This window comes from Protopterus annectens, chromosome 6.part0 (genome assembly GCF_019279795.1).
Source record: "Protopterus annectens isolate FY-2018-M chromosome 6.part0, PAN1.0, whole genome shotgun sequence".
In the NCBI taxonomy this organism is placed as follows: Eukaryota; Metazoa; Chordata; order Ceratodontiformes; family Protopteridae; genus Protopterus; species Protopterus annectens.
In genome coordinates this window covers 1,834,586,282-1,834,600,489 of record NC_056737.1, presented here as the reverse complement: position 1 = coordinate 1,834,600,489, position 14,208 = coordinate 1,834,586,282, and the positions used below count along the sequence as shown (strand labels likewise).

General features: G+C 41.5%; 1 protein-coding gene across 1 annotated transcript in view; it reads right to left on the bottom strand.

The window, feature by feature from the left end:
* The window catches only part of LOC122804031 (chromodomain-helicase-DNA-binding protein 4-like), a 198,978-nt gene that overhangs the window by 90,731 nt on the left and 94,039 nt on the right, over positions 1 to 14,208 (bottom strand). The window contains exons 9-11 of the mRNA XM_044073708.1: positions 7,892 to 8,013; positions 6,712 to 6,885; positions 2,491 to 2,632 (exon numbers count right to left, since the gene is read on the bottom strand). Of these exons, the coding sequence (XP_043929643.1) occupies positions 2,491 to 2,632; positions 6,712 to 6,885; positions 7,892 to 8,013 (438 nt within the window). The remainder of the gene's footprint in view (positions 1 to 2,490; positions 2,633 to 6,711; positions 6,886 to 7,891; positions 8,014 to 14,208) is intronic.

Here is a 14,208-nt window from a genome sequence, read left to right as displayed (position 1 = left end):
GACCCTTATATGTCTTACACCAGTCAGCAGCATCTCCAAATTTCCAACTCTTTACCAGCTTCCTTATGGCCTTCTGTCATCAGAATTAGAGGTACTTAAGAAATCATACTCTTATACTAAATATAACCCACAGTATGTGAAATAATAACTATATAATGCAATTCCACCTTTGACAAGTGACATTTTGCTTCCGGACTGACCAAACTCAAATGCTTCCCAGCTTAAATTCTTCTCCCTCCCTAGCTGCACTAAAAATCTACCATCAGTGTTTCCAGAGACAAACAAAGCACTAATTTAGGGTATTTTCATTGTCAAAGTAGGGAGGGCAAGGAACAAGAAAGGGCAATATAATGCCATAATACTGGGAAAGTGTGTCTGTGGGAATCAGTTATGGTAGAAAAAACGTCAGTCACTTATTACATGGTAGTAGCTGATGTCCAGGAAATCCCTTGTCTCCTCATTCTGTTCACTGTTCTACCACCTAGAAAGGCACTGGATCAGACATTTCTTTGCATCTGTAATCTATATCCTCTCTCAAACATGTTCCAATCAGTGCTGACCACCTGAGTCAGTCAGCATACACTTAAGAGAGGCCAGTAGCCAAAGCAAGTTTCAGGGTACAATGGTATAATATACACTGTCTACTATGCTGGTCCATTAGTCAACACAACCAAATCATTAGTACAAGATACATTGTCTGCTGCGCTGGTCCATTAGCCCTCCACAACTTAAAGCAATAGTTGTCTAAAGTGAGCAGTCTGATGTAGTCTCATATCTGTCCAGCAAAAAAAAAATATATATATATATATATATATATATATATATATATATATATATATATATATACACCATTAGATTAATACACATAATCAGCAGAACAAATCAAACTAATCTGACAGCAGCCACAAATCCTACATATATACTGAATATAGGAACCTTCTAGAAAAGAGTTAATTCTATCATATTGAAAATGCATTACCTTGAAAGGATCTACAGAGACTAATGTGTGCTATCTGTGGGATAACCCCCTGCTTTTTCAAGATCCCCAACCTCCATACCTTTCAAAACAGTCCTAATGAATAATGGAAAGGAAAAGCCTTTCTACTGCCAGCGAGCTTCCCAGCTCTGTCCGACCCCTTCCTGGTTTCATCATAATCCCTCACAACTATGACCTTAAAGGGATGAATGACAATGTGTCTAACTTACTGTATTTAATATGATGAATAATCAGTTTAGACAGATTAGCATTATGTTAATTAAATACACTGTAACATAGTTTTGTTTCAGATACATTTACATATGCCACCTACATTCCCTAGCAAGTAGAGTGCTTTCAATAAAAATGGCAGTGATAAATGTCATCCCACCTTACAACAACCTTCCAGTAGAGATGCCTTCTTTCCAAAGTAGACTAAATGCACTATAAACCAGTTAGCAAACAAATTCTGTGTACAGGAATTCAAAACTTTACATCTCTGCAGGCATCAGCATCAACCCTCCTTTTTCTCATTTGAAGATGGGGTGAAGGAGTCACATCAGCAGTGACCATATACTTCTGAAATATGGATTCCCTAAAGGCATCAAAAATCTTGGATCCCTGACCTGTTATCAATGACCACGATGTCAAGTGCCTGAAGATCAAGCTGTTAAAATGGATGGCTAAAACAGTGAATAGGACAGAAAACAAAAATAACTATTTTTCCAGGGGAACAAGCCCCCTTGCAGCCCTATATCCCCTGCTAATTATATAGACCATCTCCAAGACTGCACCACATAGGGGAAATGGATACTTTCCTAATACCAACTGTTCCACAATCTTGGCTAAAGCAGTCCCCATTCACTTCTATGCTTTATTGTTTTGGCCGTTAATATTATCATCTCCCAATCTTCAGCTGTTCGACATTGTGACCATTCGACAATCAGACAGGGATCCACAAAATCTTCACATGGTACATAAAAAAATGTTTACTTATGTTTACCAATAAAAAATGTATCATCCAGACAAAATGAATAACCTGGGTGGCGCATTGGTGCAGAGGTTAACATTGTCACCTCACAACAAGAGGTTCTCCGGTTCTTTTCTTGGCTGGGTTGCCTTCTGTGTGGAGTCTGTATGTCCTCCCTGCATTCAGGTGGGTTTCCTCTGGGTACTCCAGTTTTCTCCCACATTCCAAAGACATGCGTCTGGAGCATTTCTCCATGGGCCTCCACTGAAAATAGGCTCTGTCCTATTTGGACTTCCATAGTGAAAAAATGTTAAACAAATAAATAAATAAAAATGTCCATGTTGGGTTTGTGTAACAGAATCTACTGTGAAAATATATTGTGATACAAGCCACAGAAGGACAGGTCATACAGAGTGATGCACATTCATTCTACAGACTGTTCTGCTACAGACAGCGTCCAGAATAAAATATAAATCAGTGGCCAGATGAGGGAGCAGATACCTGTGTTGGCACAAACAGCTTAAGAAAAAGCATTATTACCTACCTTGGCAACAACTGGAAACATATAGGGATGGTTACAACACTTCCGTAAATCCATGAAAATATTCAGCAAAGTGATCAGGTTTCCTTCTCCTTTGGTAGTCATAGCTTTAAAGTTTCGAGTTAAGATATGTTTGTAATATTCTCTGGAAATAAAATGAACATTAAAAGTGATAAATACACACAGAAGTAAGACTTGCTTCTTGTAAGCAAATAGAAAATTTCATAGGCAAACATTGCATCATCATTGATTCATCTGAGTTTCAAAGTATTTTAAGAAATGTACACTATCACAGAGCCTCTAAAGAAACTATCTGCATATGTTTCAATAACAGCCAAGAATCTCACTCAGGAGGTCTCACTAAAAAAGGAAAAAATACATACAGACCCAAGGTCAGATTCCAAGAAATTCTACTATCTCAAATAATATCTTAACTCATTTCGGACAAGTGACGTCTCCAGGTGTTTCAGCAGTTACATCCCACTGACGCCTCTAGGCATCAAATATTGCTTGTTCGTATTTGTATTAATAATTCCAAAATCATACCACATGCAAAGTACTAACATATTTCATCTTAAAGCTTACACAATCACAAACACATTGGCATTGTTATGTGACCTCTGTTTAGTGCCATGAAAAAGATGTTAATTGTTCATATAATATTTATTTATACTGTCATAAATTTCATATGTTTCTAAATATCTTGACAATCAAGATGCACAGACAGAACTGCTTAGCCTCATATGAAAGCCCTCAGTGGATGAACAAAATGTTACTGACAGTTTGTGTGCAACTTCAGTGGTTGCTGAGATGCTGGAAGTTATTTACAAAATATTGCAAACTTAATAATTAATGTGTTTTCTGTGACTTATAAAACCCATTTTAGGACCTAGAACTTAAAGAATACTCTCACTATAAAAATAGTTTGCGCTGAAGTGTTTGACATTTATACTTCTCTAGTAACACTTACGACTCCAGAGATATGAGCATTTTCTTGAAATATCTCAACAAATTTGATTCTATCAAAAAACTTAGGCTCTATCCATGGGAGGTTACAATGCACACTTCCATTGTTCCACTGGAGGGAATGAGTTAATAGGCATGTTTAGGACTGTCTACCAACACACCATACTTTAGCTGTATATCCATTTATAAACCAAGCAAGGACAAGTAGCCTAGTGATTCAGGGCTAGAGGGATAAAACTGAGGAACTCTAACAGTGGAAGAGAAGTGTTCAGATTACTGCTTGGTGTAAGTGTCTGGCACTGTCTATGGCAGCCAACATCACACAAAGTTTTAAGACCTACATCCCTTACTGCTTGCCTTCCCTATCCTGGGAAGGCTTGCTCCATTAGTCACAGATAGCAGAAATATATTCATTGCTAAGAGATCCCCCCCTTAAATATTCAGGGTCAAAGGGCAACCAGATCTTTTCCCAGCATCCAATGTCATAAGGCAGACAACCAGTCCTGGACAGGATATGTTACATCATTGCAGAAATAACAAACACACACACACACACACACACACACACACACACACACACACACACACACACACACACACACACACACACCTCTACAGTTAGATTAGAGGATCACCAACATAAGTGCTTCAGGATAATGCTACCTGAATAACTTGAAAATCAAGGTGCTTTTTGCTTTATGGCAAAAAAACAAACACTTGTTAGGAAACAGGTGGACCCCAGATTACAAGATAATTATTTAAGCATTTTGCAAATATCACACAAACTGCACTGTGACCACTAAACTGACATACTAAGGAAAATGATGGAAATAAAAAGATTCAGGTTAAACGTCTACTGTATCATCAACAGTATCATCTACTGTATCATCTACTGTATCGTCTACTGTATCATCTACTGTATCGTCTACTGTATGGTCTACTGTATCGTTTACTGTATCATAGGTTCATAGGTTCATACTAGGCTATCTGCCCTAGGGCATTTATAAGCCTAGCCAGAATGTGTTTGGCTTTCGCCACCCATTTTAAATTAATTTTGCTATGCCCTTTTTTGAGGTTAGTATACTGTGCCTCTGTCTAACAGTGACACAGAAGTGATACCCAGGTTAAACCTATGATCTCCCATCCTCTCATTAAGATTCCTCTTGAAGAGAGTCAATGAGGGACTCTGCCTAACCTGGACTGGGATTTTATTCCAGAGTGAAGGGAGCCTCTGGGTTATGAATCTGTCCCTCCAGCATGTCCTATTTATTTCAGTGCTGAGGTTCAAGTCTCTCGAGCGCATAGCTCAATGGGATTTGGATTTTCTGAGGTGCAGCATGTCCATTAATTCTGGGTTGGACATGGCTTTATACATCAGGCACAGATCGCCCCTGAACAGGTGGTATGCCACTGAGTAGAGCTGGAGTTTCTTTAACCGGGCAGCATATGGCATCTGTTTGAGCCCTTTGATCCTCTTGGTGAGGTACTTTTGGGGTCTTTCCAGTTGCTGCAGGTGTCTGGTAAGGTACATCCCAAAAGGGACATTGTACTCAATTATGGGCCTGATGAGGGATGAGTAAAGAGGCACGATGACCTCCCCTGATCTAGATGTGAATCCCTTCATGATTAGGTGGGCTATATAAAATGTTTTTCTAACCACTTTGGCCACGTGGTTGTCAAATGAGAGACTGCTATCAACTTGGGACCCCAGGTCCCTAATTACTTCTTCTGTACTTAATGGATTACCACCTATGTGGTAATTTGTGGGCACTTTGTTTTTGCCAAAGGGGATGACTATACACTTTTTGGCATTTAGCTTGAGGCCATGGCTCTGGCACCAGTTGTCTGTTTCTATGAGGCCCTTTTGGAGGATGCTTGTGTCGGCTGGGCTGGAGAGTCGATTACGGCACCCATTTTGCAGTCATCTGTGAACTTGGTCAGCCACAGTCCTTCCATGTTGGCCTGTACCTCCGAGAAATATATACCGAACAAGAGTGGTCCCAGGACAGTGCCTTGTGGGATGCCACTTTTAACTGGTTTGGAGTCTGACATGGCTCCAGCAATTCTAACCATGTGGGTTCTGTCCTTGAGTCAGTTTGCAACCCATATAGTGACATAGGGGTTTATATTTAAGCTGGTGAGCTTATCTATAATGCCTGAGTGGGGTATTGTATCGAAGGCTTTTGCGGGGTCCAGGTAGGCTGTGTGGACCACCTTCCCCTCATCAATGGCCTTGGTGACTGTTTCAAAGAAATCAACCAGGTTTAACAGGCAGGATCTGCCCTTAACAAAGCCGAACTGGGTAGGATCCAGTGTCTGTAGGCCCCCAATATCTTTATTAATGAGGTCCACAATGATCCTTTCCATAGCTTTGCAGACCAAGCTAGTCAGGCTTATGGGGCGATAGTTTCCAGGATCCGTTGAGGCACCACCTTTGTGGAGAGGGACCACTGTTGCTGTACGCCACTCTTTTGGTACATATCCTGTAGTAAGGCTGAGATTGAACAGTAGTTTTATGTTTGGGTTTAGCTCTTCTTGGAGTTCATGTAGGACGCAGCCCGGGACACCATCTGGTCCCATTGATGCTGTGTTTTTTGCTTTGGAGAGGGTGGCTCTTAACTGAGCATCTGAGATGTCAGGGGGGCAGCACTCTGCTGGGATAAATATTTGCCCTTTTGGTGGGGAGGGGGGGAGAAGTTTGCGCTGAACCTGTCAGCTAGGATGTTGGCAATGTCTACTGTATTGTCTACTGTATCATCTACTGTATCGTCTACTGTATCGTCTACTGTATCTTCTACTGTATCATCTACTGTATCACCTACTGTATCGTCTACTGTATCTTCTACTGTATCATCTACTGTATCATCTACTGTATCACCTACTGTGTCATTGCCACAAAATGCAGAATAACTGTGCCTGCTTCTAAATCAGAACGAAGTTTGTAATACAAACTACTTTGTTACCCCAAAATCCCTTTTATAGAAGCTCTAACCTATATTTTCATATGTAAGCATTTGACAATAGTGCTTTACTTAACAAAACATCATACAATCAAAGGTCACATCTGTAGTTCACAGTTATAACTCATCCTGACAGCAACTTTATAATTGCTCCTGTGCCTTTCCATGCCTAAAATATAAAGAAGAAAGTGCAGAAACTGATACAACAGCTAGCAAAACTAACTGCTCATATTCACAGTATACTCAGCAGCAACAAAAAACACACAATCTACACCCACATAACCAATAAAAGTCTTACTTCTGCAAGGGGCTAAGCTCCACTCGTACAATCAGTTCAGTCTTTGGTGGTATAGTTTTAAACACATCGGCTTTGAGACGTCTCAGCAGGTGTGGGCCCAGCATGTCATGAAGATTCTTGATCTTGTCCTTTTTAGCAATGTCAGCAAACTCTTCCAAAAAATGTTGCTGATTGCTAAGAAAGAACAAGGAAAATAAAGATAATTAGTTTAAGTACGGAAGCTTCCATTACTCAGATTAATAGAATACAATTTTTATTTAATTTGATTTGATTTATTTATTTATGTATTTATTTATTTATTTTTAATTGCAAGACTACCAAATTCTAGGTGGGTATCTGATCAGGCATTGCTGATTTCAATTTCATCTGTCACCCCTTCACTCCATCTTCTCCAAGGACATTGAGACAAGCCCTGGCTGCAACCCTTCACCAGATAAATACTAAAACCTCAGGTGAGGCCAACTTTCTTGTCCTTTATAGGCTTAGAATGCCCTGTTATTGGTGAGAAGATGGTAAGCTGTACAAAATAATAGATGAAGCTGTATCATTTTCCCCACTTTTGCACTGATAGCATCAACTTGGAGGACTGTGCAGCTGGGTGACTTGCAAAGGTGTGTGTCCCACCTCTTTGATGGTATGCATCTCAGATGGCCTACCCACCCATGTTATGACTGCTGACATCCTCCATTAATGATCCCCAGTCACTACTGGAAATTGTAACATGCTAAGCATGCCCAGTAAATACACGCACTCTCCCTCCTGGGGGAGGCAAGATCCTGGTGCATCTTCATCCATTACTCCTCGATATTAGCTCCTTCATCTTCCAAGTTACCAATCAGACCCAGATTGTCTTTACCACAAACAGAGTTTTATCCCTGAACTTCACATAGTTGATGTAGATACATGCAATAAAATAATGTAAAATGGCAGGAAAAGTCAATATGAAAAAGTTGCCTCCAGATACATAGTGAAGCTAGTCTACAGATCTACATTACAAAATAAACACCTAAAGCATCCATTTAGCAGAAATGCACACTAGATAACCAGTTTTCATGACAAAGTATCAAGTTACAATTCTTATGTGAAATAATGCTCTTAGCTATTTACAAAGTACTGTAAATGCACAGTGAGTTTGCCTGAATTCTTAAGAACTTACATACTGGCAGGAAACAAAACCTACTTGAATCGCTGAGGTGTCAGGAAGTTCAGAAGGTAAAAGAGCTCTTCCATCCTATTCTGGAGAGGGGTACCTGTAAGTAGCAACTTGTGCTGGAAGGAATAGCAATTCAGCACCTTGAAAAACTAACAAAGAAACAAAAATGACACACATCATTAAAGACAGAATGGTTTGCAGTCACTGAACTCTCCCTAAAAGAAGCAATACGAATCACTGTCCATCATGTCACACAAGTATTGACCTAAGCATTAACAGCTCTCCCAGTTCCTGGAAGCATATACAGTTCTAGTTGTACCATTTCATTGATGAGACATTAGCATCAGTTGTAAGATAATTCACCCTGAAATGTTCAAGCCCCAGAAGAGTTGCTCAGTAAGCCCCCATAAACTCTGGTACCACCATACTGCAGCCTCACAATCTCTTAGTTTTTAATGTCCAGGAAGACAAATCAACATACATTAGTCCCCCAACACTGCTTGTGCAGGCCTCATCAGCCCCACATACAAGATATACCATAAAGCACTGAATGTAAAAGCTTTTCAAAAGTGTATCAGACTCGATTCAAATTGCATAAATGACAAACTGGCTAAACATGCTTCTATTGCAATAGTTTTACATCACAGCATGTAGCAGCACTGGGTATGGCCCACAAAGCAGAGGAGATTCTGAGAAAAAAATGACAAATTTTGACTGGTAGACAAGAAGACCCATTTGGTAACCCACCTAAGAAGGCCAGAAATGTTAGATCTACTGTCAGATGGGGTACCTCAGTGCAGTACAATCTGCTACTGTCTCAGTTCTCACAGTATTGGATGGGTAACATGTCAAGCTCCATATCCAGTTTTGGTTGTTTGTCAGCACATTCTGCATAGTAACTGGAGCAAAACATGTTATTGGAGAATGTGTACAATTTGTGGTGCTTAGTAAACATGGAGAGGGAATGATGGTTATGTAATTAACTGTGAAAAATAAGGAAAAAGAAGGTACCAGTATTCCAGTGAAAGGAGCTTTAATGACTACAACAAGAGGTCTGCTCCTGGAATTAGATTCTAGTACATGCCACTATCTAGTTGAAATGATTGCCTTCCCACAGAAAAAATCAGCTTATAAGCTGGTCAAACCTTTGGAACTATTTAGTTCTGAAAATGTAAGCAATTCATTGCTTCCTGAGCTATTTATTTATTTTCATTTTTGTACCAGAGAAGTTCCCCTTTTCAGCAGAGGCCTGGGGAGAAAAGCCCCATTGGTACAATATAATACAAGATACAATACAAATTACCACAAGTAAATTAAACATGAGTGTCATGTTTGACAGTGCAGTATCAGAAAATGATACAGAGTACCATATTGAGCCGGTTCACATTACATAAACGCATATTGAATAAAAGTATGCATTCATATTCATACTGGTACAATTACACATACCCCTAAGTTCCGAGAGCAAGGACAGGAGATTCATCTTTTGGTTCATGGCAACTTCTGCCACCATCTTGGGTTTGAATTAAGAGCTGAATGGAAAGCATGACTTCACTGTCCCCTTTTGCATGCAAAATAATCAACTACTGCCTTGGCCATCCCAATGTCTCTCAGCAGTAAAAAATGCTGGAATTCCCACAAGACAGATGCACTATCAGAGCTACAGTAAGTAAAAGTGCAATTTCTGAGTGGACAACAAGATACCTAAGAGCTGCTCTCCAATCAGCTAAATGTATCATTCATGATGGTCTACTGTAGTGGTAGAGCTGTAAATGGCACATGAGAAAAGTGCCTCTTTTAACTGGTATCCAAATGCAGATCTAATATTAATAGCCTCCTGGGAGGATTCCCCAGAAAGCAGAGAATGCTAGTTCTGGCCACAAAAAAAGACCACTGGAGTCTATGCAATTTCATGTGGGCCAGTGGAATTGCTACTTTGGTTGTTATGTAGCCAAGGAGCTAAATGACCGATTCCGAATGTTAACGATGCAGCTCTGCAAAGGACTGCACTAGCACCACAGAAGAAAATCATCTCCAAGGTAAAGTCCAGAATCCTGTCTACATACTAAATCATCTTAATGGTAACACACCAGGTTTTTTCTAGGTTGACTATGGCCTCCAGCCCCTGAAGAAAAGTTGACAGTGGCTTCCTAATGCTGCAAGACATCGTTTATGACAGGACCTATGATCAAGCATATGGGTAAGCAACTTGCAGATTCTATTCCTCTATGGGGGCAAGTGCTAGGACTACTAAACACCTGGCAAAGATGTACAATGGAATGGTTCAAATGACAAACAGTAAAACAAAAAGGTGCCCTCACCCACCCTGAACCTCAGAAACTGCCGCTGAGTGTAGTGGATCTTTATGCTGAGATAAGCAGTCTGAAAAACCAGGACTGAAAAACCAAGCACTTGAACTGAAATATGACAAGAATGAGTGGAAGGTCAAGGCTAATAACTTTATGCATAGTAGAAACAAGTTCAGCTCTTTGCGACAAAGGATGAGACAAATGATTCACACACAAAAGCAATCAGCCTCAACTCTGTTCTTAGTCCTGAAGACTACTATCTCCTTAATGGACTGAAATAGACTGAAAAGCCTGCCCCACTGGAAACACACAGGAATACTGAACACATGGGCAGAATACCTGAGGTGGCTAAAGGCAAGTCAGGCATGAGTCTCTAGCAAACTCTCCTCCTCCTCCAGCCCCGCTTTCAAGGAGATAACAGAACCTACCACTGGGAATCTACCTCAGTTATCTTCCATTGCCATCCTCTCCTCCAAGAAGATAGCAAGGGTTGCTGTCAGGAACATTTCCTCAGTCTTCTTCCTTCAACAGTACCTCCTGGGCAGGTTTTCTCTATTATTAAGGGTGGATGGCAGTCTACCATAGATTGCAAGAAGGTCTTAAGGTCCAGGTTGCACTCCAATGAAGGCAAAGACTGCACCTCCAAATGAGACAGAACTTGACAAAGTGTCTGTATCTATCATTTATGAAGCCAAACAGTTCTGCCAGGATTAAGATCTCCTCACTTTGATGCCCCACCAGGGGGGTTGGCAGTTGGGGTTTATAAACTAGGAAAAGTTCCAATGCACCCAAAGCATGGACATGACAAGAACCGTTCATTTTCCTCTTGACAAGATAAAGAATGGTAGGGCCTGAGTGTCTGATAGCAGTCTGGATGCAGGAAATAGCAAGAAATTAGAGCACCACCTTATGATACGAGGAAGGGCACTCCATTGCTAAGGAGATGACCCACCTCTGGATTTATTTATTTACCATTTGTTAACCGGATTGGTCTGGCTGGGCAGGTACTCTTTTTCAGCAGGGAACCGAGGAGAAAAGCTCCAATTGCAGGACAAAAAATTTTACAACCAATAAAGTATTTTCACATACAATTTATACAGCATTTATATATTTAATATAGAGCAGGTACATACAGCAGACTAGATTACATTTTTACAATGTAGGTGGAGAAAAAGAAAGAAAAGAGTACAAGTACAAGTATAACTCAGTCATTGTCCATGCCGGTGTGAACGACCTGAGACGTACCTCCCTGGACTACATGAAAAGAGACATAGAGGAGCTCTCAGATTATGTAGCCCAGGCCGCTATGACCCTGACCCTGAGCAGTATCCTACCGTCACCAAGAATGATGCCACAATACAGAGACAAAATGATCAGCTTTAATAATTGGCTTAATTACTGGTGTCATTCTAAGGGGATCCAATGTCTGTCTGCCTGGGATGACATGCTTGACAAGCCACGCTGCTTCGCAAGGGACGGCTTGCACCTGTCACCCCTGCGCTTCCAGATATTGGCAAAGGCTCTTGCCACCCCCATAGTGCCTTTTTTAGACAAGGCTCAAATGATAAACCTACCGCCCTAGAAAACAAAAATGGAGAAAAACTAAGGGTAATACTGCTCAATGCCAGAAGTCTAAACCTCAAGATGCACACCCTCGAAGCCCACCTCAGTATGGAGAACATCGATGTCTGTGCTGTGACTGAAACCTGGTTCAAGGCTCCTGAGAGCACCTCAGCACTATCAGGTTATACCTCATATCATGCTTTCCGGCCCCAAAATCCGGACCGAACCACAAAAGGAGGGGGAGTATCCATATTCATAAAGGATACCCACACCTCCAGGTTAGTGGCAACGCACGAAGCATCGGAGGCCATCCAGGTGCAATTAACCATAGGTAAAACTGCCCTACAGTTTGTAACATGCTACAGACCACCTTCTCAAACTCAGGAAACCCACACAGCCTTCCTGAAGACACTGGAGAGTATGAATGTCTCTCCAAACACCATCATATTGGGTGACTTTAACTACCCAAACATAGACTGGGAACATTACTCAAGCCCCAACACCCTAGCCCAAAGGTTCCTTGAGTTCATAAACTCAAATGCTATGGAACAACTAGTCACCATTCCCACAAGAGGAGAAAATATACTAGACCTGATCATCACAAACATGGGGACAAAATGCTCCACACGGAAGTATATCCCTCATTGGTGAGATCAGACCATAAATTAATCTCACTGGAGATCCACACCCCGCTCCCACCCCCAGCAAAAAAGACCACAGTGAAGAACTTCTCAAAAGCAAACTTCACACTTCTTAAGACTGGAGTGGTATCCTTCAAGGCCCCCAAGCCAGTGGAAACCACAACCCACGCTGCTGAAACCCTTACAAATGCCTTCTACGAGCACCTCCAGGAATGTATGGATCAAGCAATCCCTAATAAAATCAAGACCCTTTCCACCAAAGGCAGGTGCCCGGTCTGGTGGACTCCAGCCATAAACAAACTCTACAACAAGAGGAGAAAGCTACTACATGACAGAGCAAAATCCCTAAATGGGAAGGTATCTCTGATCAATACTAGCAAAAAACTACGATCACTCATAAAATCATCCAAGGCCAACTTTGAGAGAAAAATCACTAATGACACAAAAGACAATCATAAAGCCTTCTTTAGCTATGTTAGAAACCTGGGTGGAAACTCCCAGATATGTTCAGAATTAGTCCAAAATGATAAAAAAATCACTGAACCCACAAACATTGCCAACATACTGGCAGACAGGTTCAGTGCAAATTTCTCCCTCCCTCCCCAAAAGGAGAAATATCTATCCCACCAGAGTCTAGCCTCCCAAACATCTCAGATGCCCAGGTGAGAGCTGCTCTCTCTAAAGCAAAAAACACAGCATCAATGGGACCGGACGGTGTCCCCGGCTGTGTGCTACACGAACTCAATGAGGAACTAAACCCACACATAAGGCTGCTGTTTAATCTTAGCCTTACTACAGGATACGTACCCAAAGAATGGCATATGGCAACTGTGGTCCCACTCCACAAAGGCGCTGCTTCTACAGACCCTGGAAATTACCACCCCATAAGCTTGATGAGCCTTGTCTGCAAAGCTATGGAGAGGATCATAATGGAACTCATAAATAAAGACATTGGGGACCTACAGACACTGGATCCTACCCAATTTGGCTTTGTCAAGGGCAGATCCTGCCTCTTGAACTTGGTCGACTTTTTCGAAACAGTCACTAAGGCCATTGATGAGGGTAAGGCAGTTCACACAGCCTACCTTGACCTAGCAAAAGCGTTCGACACAATACCCCACTTGGGCATCATAGAAAAGCTCACCAGCTTAGATGTAAACCCATATGTCACAAGATGGGTTGCAAACTGGCTCAAGGACAGAACACACAGGGTTAGAGTTGCTGGTGTCATGTCAGACTCTAAGCCGGTCACGGCGGTGTCCCACAGGGCTCAGTCCTGGGCCCCTCTTGTTCGGCATTTATTTTTCTGAAGTGCAGGCAAACATAGGGCGATTGTGGCTGACAAAATTTGCAGATGACTGCAAACTGGGCACCATAATTGACACTCCATCAGACACAGACATCCTCCAGAAAGGTCTCATAGAAATGGATAACTGGTGCCACAGCCATGGCCTTAAGCTAAATGCCAAAAAATGTATAGTCATACCCTTTGGGAAAAACAAGGTAACCCCTAATTACCACATAGGTGGTAATCCATTAAACACGGAAGAAGTTATCAGGGACCTGGGGACCCAAGTTGACAGTAACCTCTCTTTTGACACTCACATTGCCAAAGTGGTTAGGACGACCTTCTACATTGCCCACCTGATCATGAAGGGATTCACATCCAGATCAGGAGAGGTCATTGTACCCCTGTACTCTTCACTTATCAGACCAATGATTGAGTACAACGCCCCATTCGGAATGTACCTTACCCGACACCTGCAGCAGTTGGAAAGACCCCAAATGTTCCTCATCAAAAGGATAAAGGGGCTCAAACATATGTCATATG